At 41.1% G+C, this 19494-nt stretch overlaps 1 protein-coding gene across 1 annotated transcript in view; it reads left to right on the forward strand.

Moving 5' to 3' along the window:
• Nucleotides 1-18038, forward strand: part of pcdh12 (protocadherin 12) — a 30649-nt gene extending 12611 nt beyond the window's left edge. Inside the window, exons 3-5 of the mRNA XM_061724841.1 lie at nucleotides 5502-5653; nucleotides 15080-15223; nucleotides 16303-18038. Of these exons, the coding sequence (XP_061580825.1) occupies nucleotides 5502-5653; nucleotides 15080-15223; nucleotides 16303-16562 (556 nt within the window). The 3' untranslated portion in view covers nucleotides 16563-18038. The remainder of the gene's footprint in view (nucleotides 1-5501; nucleotides 5654-15079; nucleotides 15224-16302) is intronic.
• The last annotated feature ends 1456 nt before the right edge of the window (nucleotides 18039-19494 follow it).

Below are 19494 nucleotides of genomic sequence, written 5' to 3' on the forward strand. Positions count from 1 at the left end.
GCCAGTGAGTAATGTGGGTGGGCCAGTGCCACCCAGGCCCATTACCGGCTACGCGCCTGATTTGACCTCCCCGGGGCCGGCCCAAGCCTTTACAGTCCAGGTACATCTCAATGACGGTTGACAAAGTCATTAGCCTGTAACTGAACCTGATGTGAAAGCCGTCCCATCAAACTATCGTTAGTCTTTCCAGATGCAAAACACAAAACCCCTTTTTTTAAACAAGTCAATTCTGGAGCCTGCTGGCTATAATGAGAGTCCTATGATTTCCTGCGTGTCATCTCAACCTCCTGAGAGCATTACTTTGCTATTTCTGAGGAATTCAGAGCATGTAAAGTGTTATCACCACTCACCATCTAAGTGTTATCCCTCTCATTACCAGCGGGTTGCACATAAACACTACAACATGCTTCGGGAGGTTTTGACTGCGACTAGACAGAAAAATGCTAGAAATGTCAGTCCTCTGGTGATGTTTGAAAACCGTTAAGTGTTACGGCATGTCCTTTTGTTTTGCTTTTAAACGACAGAACGGAATACTTGATAAGAGTGAGGATAGGTATTGATACTGGTAAACAATCTGGAACTGTAAAGTCCAGCTTTAGGAACAAAGTGCCCGGGCCTCTTGAAAGGCCGTGGTGAGTCACCAGATGATGAGGATGAGGACAATAACGGGATTAGAGGAGCGTCTCTCCTTAGTGCAAGTAAATTCTTGTGGCACGAGCCTCCCAACCTTCCTCCGCCCCAGGAGCATGCTAACTTAACCCTTGTGCTGTCTTCGGGTCAAAATGACCCAATTCTTCTATCCTTCTTTCCTCCTGCTCTCTCCTTCCTTCTTCCTTTCCTCTTTTCTTCTTTTTTTACCCAACTTTACTCCTTTTTCTTCCTACCTCCCTTCCGTCATTCGTTCCTTTATTACCTTCTTTGCTTTTCCTTCCTTCTTTCCTTATTTTATCCATTCCTTCCTTCTTCCCTCCCTTCTTTCTTTCCTTTTCTCGATTCATTCTTTCCTCCATTCCATCTTTTCTCCCTTTCCTACTTCCTTCCTTCTTTTCTCCTTTCTTCCTTACTTCCTTCTTTCCTTCCTTCCATCTTTTCTCCCTTCCTTACTCCCTTTCCTACTTCCTTCCTTCTTTTCTCCTTTCTTCCTTATTTCCTTCTTTCCTTCCTTCCATCTTTTCTCCCTTCCTTACTCCCTTTCCTACTTCCTTCCTTCTTTTCTCCTTTCTTCCTTGTTTCCTTCTTTCCTTCCTTCCATCTTTTCTCCCTTCCTCCCTTGCATCTTTTCTCCCTTGCTTTTACTTCCATCTTTTCTCCTTTCTTCCTCCCTTTCCTACTTCCTTCCTTCTTTTCTCCTTCTTTGTTTCATTCCTTCTTTCCTTCCTTCCATCTTTTCCCCCTTCCTTTTCCTTCCATCTTTTCTCCTTTCTTCCTTCCTTCCTTCTTTCCTTCCTTCCATCTTTTATCGCTTCCTTACTCCCTTTTCTAGTTCCTTCCTTCTTTTCTCCTTTCTTCCTTATTTCCTTCTTTCCTTCCTTCCATCTTTTCTCCCTTCCTTACTCCCTTTCCTACTTCCTTCCTTATTTTCTCCTTCTTTCCTTCATTCCTTCTTTTCTCCCTTCCTTCCTCCCTTTCCTACTTCCTTCCTTCTTTTCTCCTTCTTTGTTTCATTCCTTCTTTCCTTCCTTCCATCTTTTCCCCCTTCCTTTTCCTTCCATCTTTTCTCCTTTCTTCCTTCCTTCCTTCCTTCCATCTTTTCTCCTTTCTTCCTTCCTTCCTTCTTTCCTTCCTTCCATCTTTTCTCCTTTCTTCCTTCCTTCCTTCCTTCCATCTTTTCTCCTTTCTTCCTTCCTTCCTTCTTTCCTTCCTTCCATCTTTTCTCCCTTCCTTACTCCCTTTTCTAGTTCCTTCCTTCTTTTCTCCTTTCTTCCTTATTTCCTTCTTTCCTTCCTTCCATCTTTTCTCCCTTCCTTACTCCCTTTCCTACTTCCTTCCTTCTTTTCTCCTTCTTTCCTTCATTCCTTCTTTTCTCCCTTCCTTACTCCCTTGACCCAAAGACAGCACAAGGGTTAACAGTTAAAACTACAGACTATTTGTAGTTAAAAGGGAATAAACCATAAATAAATAGCCAGGTGTGACATTAAACTCTTTGTCCGGTAGAAGAAGCTCCGTCACATTTAAGGAATTCCCTCCCAGTCCGGGCCTGTCTGTCTTCAGACCTTTGCAGATTGCTCTGAGATCGAGGCGAGGACCTGCAGGTACGACGTTATCGGCCTCCCAGACGGAGCTTTACTTCTTTCTGGTTTGGGCGAAGGCCTCAGCGCTGCAGCTGATGAATGTCTGACCGACTGACCTGCTGAGACTGAAATAACAGCAACCCGCAAACAGGACGTCAAGTCAAACAGTCAATGTCACAGGAAGCGTGTCTCATAACCCCAGACCGCGGAGGCGATCGTGCATGAAGGCAGGTTAAAACAGCTCCGAGTGATTCAGACGCCCTGACAGGAAGCAGCTAGCTCACCGTCACCGTGACGATGAGATTAGACCTGACACCACCTTGATACTCGGCGGGTACCGTGTCAGCGAAGGTATCGCACTTATACACGCCGCTTTTTCCTGAAGACCTTTGAACATAGTCACAACAAAAACAACAGATTTTTGTTGAGCATCTTAAAAAACAAACATTAACGCCCACAGTTAGATAAAACCGAGTGTTATAAATCTTGGGGTGGAGAGTAAAAACAGAGTTATGATCGTGACTCACGTGTGAGCTCAGCGGTGTCTGCGGGGAACTTCCTGTCTGAGCCGCCTGCTGCTGCGGTCGTGTGGTTATCGATGGATTTGTCTCCAGAAAACCTCAGGAATGTTATCACCTCTCTCATCCCCGAGACACGCAGCCTCCAGCTACATCTCTAAATCTGAACTACAGATCTGTCCTGATTGATTTATGGTGTTTGAGGGAGAACAAATAAAAAAAAGGGATAAGTAAGATTGCTCGATAGTGGCTACTAACAGATCATATTTACTACGGATACATTTTTCATGTTGATGTAATACTGTACAGCACTGTCTTAGATAATAAAGGATAGTCATCTTCTTAACCCGTCTTAAGTCAAGATAACCTTATGTAATCATTTGTATTGTTAGCAGATACTGTTTTTACTGTAAATTAAGCTCAGCTATGAAAAACTTTTTATTAACACTTTATTGAAAAAAATATTTCTAAAAAAGTAAAAAAAAGAGCCTTATTTCAGGAAAATTAGTCTTACGTTTTGTTTAGTGGGGAGAATATTTAGCTAGTTTCAAGAAATCTAGTCTTGATAAATGCACTTACCCCATCGCCAGATAGTTTTGCTTAATATAAGACATTTGACTAGATTTGGGAATAGTATTATTTCTAGAGGAGGTGTTTTTACAGTGTAGATAGATAGATAGATAGATAGATAGATAGATAGATAGATAGATAGATAGATAGATAGATAGATAGATAGATAGATAGATAGATAGATAGATAGATAGATAGATAGATAGATGTAGGATAATATGAAGTAAATTACTGCTGACGACCATAAACTTGACCTGGTATCCTCTTATAAATATCTGGGAGTCTGGATAGATAGCAGCCTGTCATTCACTGAGCACTTATCCTCTCTGCAGTCAAAAGTGAAGGCCAGGCTCAGCTTTCTTTACCGTAACCGCTCCTCGTTCACTGCCACTGCCAAACGCTCCTTGGTCCAGCTCACTGTGCTTCCACTTTTTGATTACGGTGACGTCATATATAGATCTGCCTGCAAAGGAGCACTTGAACGGCTCAACGTTCTCTACCACTCCGCCATTCGATTTGCTACCAACGCCCCATACAGGACCCATCACTGTGACCTCTACACCCTGGTAAACTGGCCCCCCCTGGAAACCAGGCGCAACATGCACTGGCTGATGCTGGTATTCAAAACCCTCCTAGGTCTTACTCCTCCCTACCTAACACAGCTTCTGCATCTGCGCCCTCCTCCTATACACAACACCCGTTCTGCCCCTCTCATCCTGTTAAATGCCCCACGGTCGCACTCTTCCCTGGGCCGTTCCTCCTTCCAGGTTGCTGCTGCCGACAGCTGGAATCAACTCCAAAAATCCTTACAGTTACAAACTCTTACCTCTGTCAACTCCTTCAAAAATGTCATAACTAAATCCATGAAATATACCTGCAGCTGTCCCAGCCAAAGCTCTCTCTGATCCTGTCACCTCACTAACCTGACTAGCTGCTGTTGTTTTGTTACAGTCTCATTTATTCCTTTTCTGTTGTGTCACTGTTGTTGTATGTGCTTTTATTGTCTACTGTATATCTTAATGTTACTCCCCTTCTCCCTTCCCCTTAGGAGATCTTTCACCTCCTACCAGGCCATTGCCTTAAATAAGAATGTATTCTTAGCAATTCTTGCCTGGTAAAATAAAGGTTTACTACTACTACTACTACTGTAGTTTATTGTAAGATTTTGTATTAGTCTACTCTTTGATTATGACAACATTAATCTTTGTCATAAGTATTTTATAGCCGGATTCCCTTCAAAGAGGTAAAAAACACATTTGGCACATTTTGGCACAGTATAGGTATCCAAGTGACCAAATAGAGAGTCGGCCTGGTACTATCCACACTAAAACCTTTATAAAATCTATGTGCTTTAAGCTATTCTCATGTAACTTGATACAGTTGTAGTCAAGGAGTTGCTGAATCCAGGCAGTGGTGTCTTTATAATTATATGCATTGCTATCATGTTGTTTTCCACTGTGGAAACTGAAAATAAATTAGACGAGGATAAAAATTTCATTTTTTTTCTTTGTTTTATCATAATTCACTCAGGCATGTGAACATTCACAATTTTGTGATACTGGAAATGTAGGCTGTAAGGCCTTAGCTATCCATTGAGACCAAGATTATGCATATTGTCCTTATAATTGTGGAGATATTGTAGATTTTATTTGGATAGGCCTGTTCAGGTGAAATTCACCTCCAAAATCCCTCTGGGTTAACAGGTTAATATAAGATTTTTGACTAGATTCAGGAATACTATTATTTAGTCTACTTTTCGGTTTCGACAATATTAATCTATGTCGTATAAATGCAGCATTTATGTATTAACATCGTATTTACCTTTGACTTAATCTGAGTTAGCAAGCCCTAGCTGAAGCTGATTATTAGAAAGTAAAAATGGTGATTTAGTCAAACAATGTCCACCTAAAACTTTCGACCAAAATGTATTAACGTAAAAGTCAACAGGTAAGATCCAAGATCGGTTTTGACAACATTAATCTATGTCGTATAAATGCAGCGCTTGTGTATTAACATCGTGTAAATGGAGTACAGTATTTACCTTTGACTTAATCTGAGTTAGCAAGCCCCAGCTGAAGCCACCAAATGTTCACCAAAAACTTTCGTCCAATATTTATTCACATAAAAGTGAACAGGTAAGATCCAGATGTGGGTGGTGATGTTTCACGGCGCTTGTGTGCAGATATGGAGGTCAGGACTGCTCGGACTGGCAGAGCACCAAAGACAGCGGGCACGGGGAGAGCGAGGCCGGGGACGTGGACTGGGAACCGGGACGAGACTCGCCCATAGACCCCCAGCTGGAGGAGGGACTGACCCACCTGCTCAGTAACCCAGGTGAACTCACGCTGATCCAACACCGCACAGACACCACTGTTTATCTGACACAACAGAACATGAATTATCAGCTGAGGGCTGAATATGAGTTATTCCTCACAAACAGAGGTGTCAAAAGTATTCACATTCATTACTCAGGTAGAAGTATAGATACGAGAGTTTAAAAATACTCCTGTAGAAGTTGAAGTATCAACTCAAGTTTTTTACTCAAGTAAAAGTATAAAAGTACTGGTTTCAAAACTACTTAAAGTATAAAAGTAAAAGTAATGTAAGGGGGAAAAAAGCCATTAAGGACAAAAGCCATTGAAAATGAATGCATCTTAGTATAATGCAAATATATTAAAGAACCATATATGTGTACTATTGAGCATTAACATGTGTTTCAGAGAGCAGGAGATATGATGACTAGTTGCCTATAAGTATTGTAATGGTGCAAAAAGTCAAACTTCAGAGGCATGTTATCATTTATCCTAACCTTTATTGGAATGTACATCCAAGTTTAGTTGCAGGAATCTGAGGGAACGGATGTAAGAACAAAACTGGACAAGAACATCTGAAACAACCACAATCAAATTCACTCTATCCGGATGGAGCAATTTAACTGGATAGTTTTTTTTTTAAAGGCCGAAATGAAATAGAGTAACGAGGCTGTTTTTAAAATGTAAGGAGTAAAAAGTACAGATAATTGCGTGAAAATGTAAGGAGTAAAAGTAAAAAGTCGTCTGAAAAATAATTACTCCAGTGAAGTATAGATAACCAAAATTTCTACTTAAGTAAGGTAACGAAGTGACACCTCTGCTCACAAAAAACAAGAAAAGAAAAAGAAACATCGATGAACTTGAGCTAAAAGATCTCCTGCACAGAAAACTGATGATGTTGCACGACAAGTGCGCTTAGAAAGTGTCCAGATGTTGCTGCCCGGCCTCCAAGTTGGAACTAGTCACAAATTTGCACATCACTTTACGAATTATAGCTTTTTTTTTTCCTTCTGATGTTTAATGTGGTCAACAATTCCCCTCTTTGTGTATGAACTACACCTAATAAAGACATTGTGAGGTACTTGCGTGCATATCTTGCACCACTCTCTTGCCAACATAAAATCTATTTTTCTTAAGTTCTGTAAATGTTGATCTTGTGACCGCTGCGTCGTCTGTTTCGAATCTAAACAGGAATCTCTGAGATTAGCATCGAGCTCCGATCAAAACGCTTTGCTTTGTCAGACGAGAGCGACCGAACTTCAAACTGAACTCCTGAAAAACATACAGACTGGCGGCTAACAATGAACGTACGCCATAACTGGAGAAAACAGGAAGACAGCAGGAAATAACAGAGAGGCACCCACACACTCCTCTCATCTGTGGTTCCTCCTAACATCCAGTCTCCGAGATGCCAACGACTTGAGACTCGTCGTCCTCTCAAAAGTGAAAATCCTGCTGCAGAAATGTGAACTCAGTTCTGTTGACGTCGTTAACACGTTAGTAACATCAGTGATTTGCTGTAAATGTGCTGCGTGAGTTCATGAGCACGGTTCACACGATGTGACAAGTTAGACTCCTGAAATATGATCAAAGCACATTAGTCTCTGCTCAGAGTCTCTGTTTAGCAGCTGATCCACGTTCCCACCCTGGGCTGGGCTCAACACACTGTGGGTGGTGACAGAAAGAGCAAGGACTCATGCATAAGCGGTGGAAATGAGTTTCCTCCAGGCTGGACTCTCTTAGGGATAGGCAAGGCAAGTTTATTTGTATAGCACAATTCAACACAAGGTAATTCAAAGGGCTTTACATCAACATTAAAAGCGGCAAGACACAATTAAACAGTAAATAACAAATAAAATGAAATAAAATGATAAGAAAAGAGGTAAAATAATAAAAAGCACAAGTTGTTAAAAAGTAAGGGCAGTAGAGTACAGCAGGTACACATGTCATTCTTACAATGGCAAGAATTAAGTTTTTATACGGTCAAAATGTACAAAGACCGGGTCAAATACAGTATTACAAAAGTAATATGTGCCGATTCGTGCGGTGAATCAAAAAAATTCGACAATTCTACGTCACAATGCCTGCATTCAGGGCTTATCCATCACTAGTGTAACTTCGCACGGTTTTCAGAAATCATGAGTATTAAATTTAAGACTACGCTTCAGTAAACAGTACACAATTAAACAGTAATAGGATAGGGTGAGAAGTTCTGTTGATGGGGTGATCTAGGTATCTGGCTGGGATGCCTCAGGACACAATGGAGAGATTTAGATCTCTGTTACCCCTTTTCCACCAAACCGGTTCCAGGGCTGGTTCTGGTTCTGGTTCTGGTTCTGGGCCAGTGCTGAGTTTGGAACCGAGCTTTCTGTTTCCACCGACAAAGAACTGGCTCCGGTTCCAAGGTAGCACCAACTCTTTGCTGGTCTATACCAGGGGTCAGCAACTCGCGGCTCTTTAGCGCCGCCCTAGTGGCTCCCTGGAGCTTTTTCAAAAATGTTTGACCTTTTTTTCTTCTTTTTTCCTTTTTTCTTCTTTTTTCTCTTTTCCTTTTTTCTCTTTTTTTTCTTCTTTTTTCTTCTTTTTTTCCTTACTTTTTCCTTTCCTTTTTAATCTCAAAATTTTGACTTTTTTCTCGACATTTTGACTTTTTTCATGAAATGTTGACTTTTTTCTCGACATTACGACTTTTTTCTCGACATTTCGACTTTTTTCTCAACATTTCCAGCCATATTTGTTTTTTGTGTTTTTGGTCCAATATGGCTCTTTCAACATTTTGGGTTGCCAACCCCTGGTTTAGAGGAAAGAACCGCTTATGTAAGCGGAGGGGGTGGAGTTATTAAGACCAACGGCAATAGCAAGACTGGGAGACGGAGACATTTTCAAATAAGAATGAACCTGGATGCAGCAAAGCATCATGGGAGGAGGAGGGGACAACCTGTCTTTTAGAGATGTGTCCACGGAGGAGCTACGTGGACCAAGTCCTGTTAGAGAAAATACCTTGTTGCTGCTTCAACTTTCACGCCAACGCAGCGACGTAACTGACGTTTACAGCAACGTAATGACGTGGCTCCCCTTAGAAGCCGAGCTGTGGGAAAACAAACTGGTTCTCAGCTGGTTCCAAGTTGAACTAGTTGTGAACCAGGACCAGCCCTGGAACCGGTTTGGTGGAAAAGGGGTATGGGCGACCTTGGGCATTCCCATGAAGGACCAGAGGAGGTCTGACCTAGGAGAGGGGAGAGATGATGGATGGATGGATGTTAATTGCGATTTTGGTGAAGCTGCTGTGCAGTTAAAGTGCATTTCCAGAGGTTGGGATTACCAGGTTCCAAGCAAGAAACTGGAAACTGAACCCTCAGAGTCAGAAGCTGGAAAAACTAAAGACTCATGCTGCTTTTCATAACATGTCCAGTGTTTTCATTAAGCAAGATGTTTATTTATTCCCAGCGTAAGTGTTTAACTAAGTCATGTCTGGCATGTTGTCAGTCTCACTTCTGACTTCTGGGATAAGTGGAGCTCACCGTTGTTTCACTGTAGGAGATGAGATGTGTAATATTAGCATTTACCTTTTAGTCCCTTAGTCTAACATCATATCGTTGGCAGGTTGTTGGGCTTGTGTGAATATTTCAGTAAGTCCTCACATGGATTTGGACAACGAACTGGAAGAGAGGAAGGATAAGGAACCTTCTTCCAGCAGCATTTTACAGTCACTGCTGCAGAAAATAAAACAAATAAATAAAAAAGAACAAGGTGACATGTAGACTAATGATGTAAATGCAATTTAAGAAAAGATAAAGACGTGGAACATCTTTCATCGTCTGCCATATCTGATCATTTGCACTTTAAGTACCTTCCACTGGTACTTTCCAGCTCCACATCATAAACGCAGGCTTATCCCGTCCCTGCAGGTCAGTCTGCACCACTTAAATACAATAACATTTGCTTACACTGCAAAAAAAAAGAAGCAAATAACAGATGCAGCGGGAGAAAATTATTGCCCCAGACTTAATATCCACAACTTTGCCAAGATGTGAAAACACAGATAAAAGCATGCCGCTTCTAAAAGGAAGGGAAAGTTGTGCAGAGCAAACAGCTGGACAAGCAAATCCCAAACAAATCCACATCTGTCTGCCGCTGCTCCCCACGCTGATGCAAATAAGAGTGTATGTGTGTGTGTGTGTGTGTGGGGGGGGTGGGGGGTCAGTCACACAACAGCATCTTTTTGTCATCATTTCTCACCTGTGCACGCTCTTAGGCTTGCATGCCTGCAGGTAACAAGAATATGCCAAGCGCAGGCGTAGGGTTGTTTCTGTGCTGTTTCAATTTTACTTTTAGTCTAGTCTTTGGGTCAAGCTATCATTTTAGTTTTTATTAGTTTTAGTCACCTTCATTCTCCTTTTAGTCGTGTCAAGTTTCAGTCGACTAAAAGTCTGAGCATTTTAGTCTTATTTTAGTCGACGAAAACTGATGACATTTTAGTTTCGCTTTAGTCAAAGATTGTATTTAGCCAAACCCATTTTACAATTCAAACAAGGTTATCTTATTATTATATTATTGTTACCTTAAAGACTCAAGAATACATTCATTACAGATACAGAAGACTCTAATTTGAGTTTACGACATATTTATTTTTCCGCATTTACGGACTCAAGTGATAAAGCTTCATTGACGACGATATTTAGTCCTAATTTTCGTGGACGAAAGCAACTTTACGTAGGTGACTGCAGTACATAGTTGTCCCCTGGAGGCGCTAGAGTTGCTAAGTGAGCAGTCTGCTGCTCGGCTGCACCGTTGAACGGCTAGAACAATTTCACTTCATCAATTTCCCGACCTGATCTAACGCCCTGACAACCAGCTCTGATGGTGCTGCTGTTTTCTCTGCCGCCATCGCAACAAAAAGACGTGGAAACCAGTTTTAAAATTCTCCAGAAAAGATATATTTATTCAGCGAGAGGTCACGCTGGAGGCTTGTTTTGTTCATACTTTTGATCAGAGGTGAACAGAGGACTCGACCCCAGTACTTGAGTAAGAGTACAAATACTACTGGTCAAAATTTACTCCGTTACAAGTAAAAGTAGCTCAGTCAAAATATTACTCGAGTAAGAGTAGAAAAGTACTTGCTTTTAAAGGTACTTAAGTATCCAAAAGTAAATGCTTTTAAATTTACTTTAAGTAAAAGTAAGAGTAAGAGTAAGAGTAAATTTCTTATTTTCCACATCAGTAAATTAATATATTTTTTCTAAATTAATTTAAGGATCTTTTAACTCTTGTTTCTGAGAATTCGATGTATAGTTGTTGAAAGCAGAGAGGTAGTTCTGCTTCGGCAGTCACAATAAACATTTGAAAATAAATGTCTGTGGTTTGTCTCTGCCCTCGTTTTTTACTCGGTCGAACTCAAACATTGAGTTAAGATACGGCCAAGGATTTTGTGAAAGTCCCTGCTCCGAGTCCGGCTCATTATCAGACTCAGACGACTCAGCGGATTGTCTTTCTTCTCCTGACGCAGGCGTAGCCATCGTTGCGGCTCTGTCTTCACTTGTTGCAGCTCTGTCTTGACAAACGCAGGCTACTTTGGCGGTATCGTTTTGAGGAGGCTTGACGTATTTCCGCTTTACGTACATCCCAGTGGAGAGCGTGCACTGTGATAGGTCTCCTCCTTTGACAAAAACAGCTTGTGTCCAATAGGATTTTAGGGAAGAAGAAAAAAGAGCAGACCTGAAAGTAACGAGTACTTTTCAGCCTTCCTAGAAATGTACTCAAGTAAAAGTAAAAATATTTGTCTTGGAACTGTATTCAAGTAAGAGTAATAAGTACCAAAGAAATCTAATACTCAAGTAAAGTACAAATCCTCTGGATATGTACTTAAGTACAGTACTCAAGTAAATTTACTCTGTTACTGTCCACCACTGCTTTTGATGTAATGTATTTGAACACCTCTTTGGTTCTTCTTTCAGAATAATGATTTAAAATAAGGCTGTGAAAGTCACAACATGTGACAGATTTAGTCCAGACCTGAAACAGCTTTCTTACCTTCATTCCCGATTATAAGTAAATTGAGCAGCAGTTAGTATTCTTTATGAGTGAATAACTCCCAACCCTCTCAAAACTCATTGTTTTGTGGTAAATTCCTCAGTGTTATGCAGGACAACACTCCCGAATGTGTGCAGTAGGTGTGTTAAACAGTTTCTTCCTGGCATTGTGGCGGTGCGAGCCTCGGGGCAACCAGAGGGGTTTATCACCTGACGGTGGGAGGCCCGGCTCGCTGCATGAAAGGACGGAAGACAGAAAAAACCCCAGCGTCAGTGGGAGTCGGCCGAGTGCTGTGTGATGCCTGACTCACCTTTCTGCCTGAAGGCTGTAAAATCAGAGAGACTCACACCTGAATCACCGCATGCTTCTTTTGTGTTGTGTGTCTCAGAGTGACTCTTTGTCCATCTGTCAGGGCGATGTGTGTTTGCTCGACCGGGAGAAAGGTTTGATAACACAAGGGACGAAGTGGGATTTGATTAAAAGCGAGATTTTAGCTCGTGAAGACGGCTGGAATTTGACTTGTTTGTGAGGATTTGTGTTTCAAGGCTTCGTGGTGAAATAGGAGCAAAACAAAGAGAGGAAAGGGGGTGTATGAAAGGGAAGGGGCTACCTCTGGGGGCGGTGTGGTCCGTCTGTGTGTGTGTGTGTGTGTGTGTGTGTGTGTGTGTGTGTGTGTGTGTGTGTGTGTGTGTGTGTGTGTGTGTGTGTGTGTGTGTGTGTGTGCGTGTGTGTGTACTACTCCCCACATGTGGTCGTGGTTACATTAAGGCGACCGCAGCTCTTTAACAGGCCGATCAGACCAAAACAGAGCACCAAAGAGCTTTTTACTCTCTTACCTAAAACATTTATAAAAAGATTTATGACATTTTGAGACTCAAAACTCTGAGAAACGCTGGTACTTTGAGGGTTTTTGCTTGTGCACGCTCTTTCTACTGTTAGTCTGTATATTTTAAAGTCTAAAAAATGCAGAATTAGATTAGATTAGATTGTCCTTTATTCATCCCTCAGTGGGGAAATTCTCTTTGTGCAGCAGCAGTACACACAACACACACACATAAAAAAAGGAAAAAAATATATTATTACAAAATATAAACAGCATATACAGTGGAATGAAAATAAAAGTAGTGCAGTACAAGAAAGAAAAAAAAAACAGTGCAAAAAAACCAGGTAGGATGTGTATGAGGTATTGTATTTACTGTATTTACTGTATTTATTACAGATCCCCATTAGTCCTCACTGCAGTGAAGACTATTCTTCCTGGGGTCCAACATTGCACACATAAAACAATAGAATACAATCCTTACAATTAAAACACAACTAAATCTAAACAAAAATGATCTGAGATGTGATGGAATTCAACCCTTAAATTGTTGAAACCAGCCAGAACCAAACAACCAAAAATATTCCATTTTACACACTCAGAATTTCAGAATAAACCAAGAATTTCAGAATAAACCAACTAACTAAAACTGAATTCATTGCTAAGTACTGCTTTTCTTAATTTATTTTTGAATCTAGCTTTATTGTTTATCAGGGTTAAATGTGGTGGAAGCTTATTCCAATATGTTACTGCTCTATACATTGTAGTCCTCTTTAGTGCATTGCTGCACTTTGCACTATGCACATAGAAGATATTGCACAATTCAAGCTATCAAGCTATTAATTGTCCAGTTTTTTTGTGGGTGAAACTTTAGGCTACAAAATATTGACAAAGGTGCTATTCCTTCAGGATTCCCTCCCAACGTCCTTGTGTGTCTCTCCAGTCGCAGCTGTGACAGAATAAAGCTCCTGTGCTGCTCACCTGCCTCGCAGTCTGCTGTTTACTTGATCTGCTTCCAACCACATGTTGAGAGCTTCTTTCATGCTATTTTGGGTAAATTAGATCAAATGAAGCTTAAATAGCTCGGAGGGAAATCAAGCTGTCACACGAAGACACGAGCAGGAAGAAACGCGGCGTAAACAGGACGAAGGATTTCAGAGGTTTCTTCACTCGAACTCGCCCCGGCGGGTCAAGATGAAGAAATCCACCGTATAATCACCGTGGGTCTGATTGAAAATTACAAAGTGTGTGTTTCCACACTGACACACCCGATGTTTACGCCTGTGGCCCTGACTGGACTCTCAGACTGCAGCAGACGCCTGAGGCAGAGGCCGATAGGCTCGCCGAGGCTCTGCAGACGTGATGCTCGACGCACGTCCAAGAGCACGTAGGATGGCAGGAAAGGCCTGTTAACGGCCGCCAGATAAAACCGCCGTGTCGTTTCCTTCTCTTCCTTCCTTGTTTTCATCCAGCAGTCACATAAAAACTACCGAGGACACACTTACTCATCCCTGCACCTGCAGATTTAACTAGAGGAGGAACAAGAAGGTTTTAGCTTCAGAGATTTTTAAAATCACAAAAGAAAACTGACTTCTAGGCTCCATGTCTCCGTTTGAACATCCCGTTTGTTGTTAAGGCTCTACTCAGAATGAAATATGGGTTAGGAGCAGGGCCGGCCCTGGGATTTTGGTGGCCCAAACAAGACCAGATCACATGATCTCACTCTGCCAACAACTGAACGAACAGAAACATATAACATAGATGGAGAACTGCATTATCAACATATCTGTTACTTTATCTGGAAATAGAAAAATATTATTTGAATTAACTTTGGGTTTTGTGGAATATGTGTTAAATAAATTGAACTAAATGAATTGAAAAGTTAAGGATGAGACTTGAGCTCAGTGTGGGGTCTCCCGGGGTTGGTAGAGGGAGCAATGCCCAGGACTGACTTTGCTAGGAGCACTGGGGGATAAAACGGGAAAAAAGCAGGATAAAAATATTTAAGAAAAAAAATAAATTGAACTGAACCCCAGTTGGGACTTTTGATAATGTTGTACAATTTCCAGAAACTTCTTTGAGGTTTAACTTCGGTCACTGGGGCCCAATTATTTTTACTTTTATTTATCATTACACACGACTAAAAGGAAGTTCAGTTGCTGGACTGCTGGGCCAATGATGACACATACATGTGCAGACCCCCAGGAACCTGATAATATTGATTAAAAGGAAATAAAACTGATAACAGATTGATTATTGATTGGACAACAACTATGATAACTATAGAATAAATGAGTGAATGAATGTGTTTCCTGGTGGCTTCACCAGGTGAACAAGCTGCCTCTCCATCTGACGTATCAACGAAGACAAATGGAGTCTTCTTGGTTTTATGGTGAATGTAAAATGAAATAAAACGCTTTACTTGACTCAAAGTGAAAAATGAGATCCTGCTTCCTCCCTGCGTCGACGACCTGATGGTCCGTGTCGGTGAAATGGTTCCTGCGGTACTTTTAAAACCCACCATTTTCATTGGACCGAGTGTCTCCTGTCTCATGTCTCATGTCTCATGTCTCATGTCTCATGTGCTTCCGTCTGCAGACGATGTTTTCTCGGAGGGCAGCGACCCCGCCTGGATGGCCAGACTCTCCCTCCCTCTGGCAGCTGATTACCACGACAACGTGGGGGGGGACGAGCCCCCCCCGCGGGAGGGCCTGGACTCTTCATCCTCCTTCTCCACCTTTGGTAAAAAGCAGAGTCGACCTTTATATGTTCATTTTTTTATTTAGCACATATTAAAAAGTCAGTTATACAATTACCATCAAAAGAACAATAGACAGCATACATGCAAGGAGGTCCAAAAAACCCTCTAGGGGCTTCACAAGAGGACTTCTGTAATGAGCATAAAAATGGATATTATCATGGACCATAAATGCATATCATACGCAGCACACACACGCCACACACACATACACCCCCGCACACAGCACGCTCACACACAGCACACTCACACAAAGAAAAGAAAAAAGTACATACCCCAAAAAATAGAAAAGACAAAAGAAAGAAAGAAAAAACTACAATACTGTATAAAAAATGAGGAAAAAAGACAAATGTGAGTAAGAAGTAGACGTTTACATAATATTATTAAGCTATTTATATAGCAAGATATGTTTCACAGATTTTTTAAATAATTAATGAGAAAGTTTGACAAGGTGGGGAGGAAATGATATCCAAATTATTATTCTTAAATTGAGATGAAATAGTTGGCGATTGTGGGGGCCGAAGCTGGGAGGCTTTACGGGTTGAATAATTCTGACATTCCTTGTTCGGGGAAAATAAATTGTGAAAAAAGTTAGGAAGAGTTTTATTTAAAGAACCATATACAAATTGAGCAATTTGCAGGTTATTCATCTGATAGATATTAAGGATGCCAGATTTATGAAACAAAAGTAATGAGTGACTTCTTAGAGGTGAAGAGGCGAATGATTCTCACCACTCGTCACTGCAACCTAAGATTTGGTTGTAATTTTGTTTGGTGAGTACAGGCCCAAGCAATGTTGCAGTAACTAATAAAGGGATAAATTATAGAGTAATAAAGGTTGAGTGAAACTTTTGTGTTGAGGAGATAACAATCTTTATGTGCTGATATCCTGAAATCAAAAATGTTATGGATATTAAACATTTTAACAGCTGATTTTGAATTTATCGTAGATTTAATGTGATTTTGAGTTGTTTGTTCAAGGTTGCTGACTCTGAAGGAAGTTCTATGTCTGATTCCTTGCAGCAGCAGCAGTTAAACCTCCTCGTGTCCCTTGTCTTGTCAGGTAAAACTCCCGAGAAGGACGGCCAACTGGGCGGAGCCCTGCTTTCCGAAGTTAGCACGCTATTCGAAATGCTGATGACGCAGAAGGCCGACGCCCACCCGGGCCCTTCGCCCGACATCCTGTACCGACTGTCAGCAGCGTACCGCCGCTCCCTCGGCCTGGACGCCGGCGCCGCGGCTACAGCTACGGCTACGGGCAGCGGCCCCACGAACTCTGACAAGAGGCCCGGCCTGGCCGCGCCCTCTGGACTCTACCAATAGCTGAGCGCTGGACGTGGCCGAGAGACGGCCGAGCAGTTTCTGTCAGAGAAAACGTTGGGATATTAAAGGCAATGTCTTATTAAGATGTGATTTACATATCAGAAGTGTACATAACGTCGGAGGAAGTGAGGTTCTGGGGACAAAGAGGAGGAGGAGGCAATAAAAAAGCTGAAGAGATGGAGATGGAGTTAAAGCCAAAAGCAACACGGGTTAGTTCTTTTGTGAAGCATTTATTAGCAGAAACAAAATATAACATTCAGAAAATGTCTTTCAAGTGTAAAGAAAGTAAGAATATGTTTGTTTTGCATTAAAAAGGAAAAAAAAAAACAGCAACAATAGATGGTTTCAGTCAGCAACTTATGCCAGTAGATGTCACTGGAGGTCAGAGCAAGTCAGAGCTAAAAATATGAAAGTATGGACAAAACGTTTAACCATCTAAACCACATATGACAACTAAACCCTGACGACGGATCGCAGGTTTGCTCTTTTCCAGAAAAGAAACATAAAAAAAAGAAAACAAGATATTGAATTATCAGTTCTGCCAGCTCCTTAAAAGTCAAAATTATGAAGTTTTTCTTGAACGTTTTCAGCTGTTGCTGTGAAAACTAGGGTTCGAATGGTTGATTAACATAAACAACGGCAATCTACTGGCTTTACTGGCATTGCAGACTGAAACTATGTATTTTTCTCTGCCATTTGTGGCATTTGGACATTTCAGAACCCAGAAGTAACCTAGTAATCTCAAGCATCTGGATTTTAGCCTCTAAACTCAGCTCAGCATAGAGGTATTTAGCATATTAAAACACCATCATGAGGCTGGACCCTCCCCCTGTCTGTGATTGGCTGGAGCAACGATTGTCATGATTTGGGTTGGAAAATACTACTTGTAACATTGTTTCTGGGCTGAAAACACCACGAAAAAGGTTGATGAAGCCTAAACTCTGAATGAATTATCTCATGGGACGTCTTCGATTATTGATCAGACAGATGGACGGAGCGACGTGATGGTGAGGTGCAACCATCGGCGATCGGAAGTGCTGATAATGACAGAAACCTTGTCGAAATGGTGCGACATGTCTCAAGTCAGGTTTAACAACAGTTTAAAAGGGAAAGAGTTGAAATAGAGAAATGTCTGCAGACTGAAAGCAAAGAAAAAACAGTATTTGGTGAATCTGGAAGCTGGGAGCTTGTGTGAGCCGATCAATTGCACTGGAACTTTAAATATCAAACAAACGAAGCAGAAACGGAGGCAGGAAGCCGTCACCTGCCACCTGTCAGGCCTGAACCACGACCAGGAGGACACGTCCACTTTCCGTTAAGATGGCATACAGGCTGAATGCAGCAAACGTTTTATTTTACAATCAGCACTTTGTATATAGCATCGTTTTTTTGTCCCTTTTCATATAAAAGCGCTTGGAATATGAAATAAATTTGTAAAATGTGTTTATAAATAAATACTTTTTGTAACTTTTTCAACCCTGTGTCGCCTGTCTGTGCTTTAGTTAAAAGACCTCAGACAGACAGAGCAGCATTATGTCTTTACAGCTGTTTCAAACCGCTGGTTGAGCTTCACCCTGGCCCAGCTCTTATTTAAGACCAGTCTTGCAGCTTTATGATACGATGTCAAGTCCAAATTTCTACAGAAAATATGCTTCATACCTCTGCAAGCACATAATTACCTTACAACTGCTCTACTTTGTAGAAATCTGTTTAAGGACCTGGAAAACCCCAACAAAGTGTCAGGTCATCATGTCAAAGCCTTTGAGATGATAATCACTTCAGATACATAAATATGTGCTCAGAATAAAGAAAAAAATTATCATTTCTTTCATAACTAATTCACTTCAAGCCTTTACCAGGAAAATGTACATATTTTCAGGTTCAGTAGACCTGCATAAAAACATGTGAGTAAAGTAAAAGGCTCTTATAATATTCTGGAGGCTGAAACTTGTTCATTTAAGTAATAATGTGAGCTCAAACATCGTCTGCTACCATGGAAACGTCGTCCATTTGTGACTGAGTGAACCTCTGAGAGTGTGTGTGTGTGTGTGTGTGTGTGTGTGTGTGTGTGTGTGTGTGTGTGTGTGTGTGTGTGTGTGTGTGTGTGTGTGTGTGTGTGTTGACTGCCCAGGTGCTTCCTTTGAGTGGAGCGCCCTCTGAGGTTCTCGAGATGCAGTGACGCTCCAGTTACACTCCAAAACTACTACTGACTATATATATATATATATATATATATATTAATTAAGGAGCCCCATTAGCCCCAAAGCCAAAACAATACATACAATAGATAATAGACAAACCCGTCATCTAAAACAAATCCTTTCCACAACACACCAAACGGATGAAATTACTGTCTTAAATAGAATTTAGGTTCCTCTTAAAAATGCATTTACTGTAAATACAGCGGAGATACTGAGGTAGATAATTCCAGAGAGACATTGACCTGTAGATAAAAGAACATTGTAAAGCATTTGTTTTTGAACGAGGCAATACAAGCAGACCATTACTGGACCCTCTAGTGTTATGATCATGAATAGTATTAGTAAAAACAATTTGTTCAAACTAAAAAACTGGAGTTTTTTTTGGACTACTAGTGACCAATTGAAACATTGATTAAACATTTTAGACATTGACATTGATACACATATATGTACATTATATATACATTATATATATATAATGTATATTTTCAACCCTTTGACCCTATGATCCAACTGCCGTAGGACTCTTTACTGGACTCCACATGTCAGGATCCAGTGCACGTGTTGCCGACACCAGTTAAAGAGTCAATAGCAACAGCCAAATAAGTTGTTTGGCCTTGGCAGAGAAGATTTGGTGAATGTTTCAAGGGCACAACCCCCAAACTCAGCCCTGCAGCTCATCCCACAGACGCATGTTCCTGTTTATTCCCATTTAAAAGGGAAATAAAAAG

Source organism: Cololabis saira, chromosome 7 (assembly GCF_033807715.1).
Source record: "Cololabis saira isolate AMF1-May2022 chromosome 7, fColSai1.1, whole genome shotgun sequence".
Taxonomy (NCBI): domain Eukaryota; kingdom Metazoa; phylum Chordata; class Actinopteri; order Beloniformes; family Belonidae; genus Cololabis; species Cololabis saira.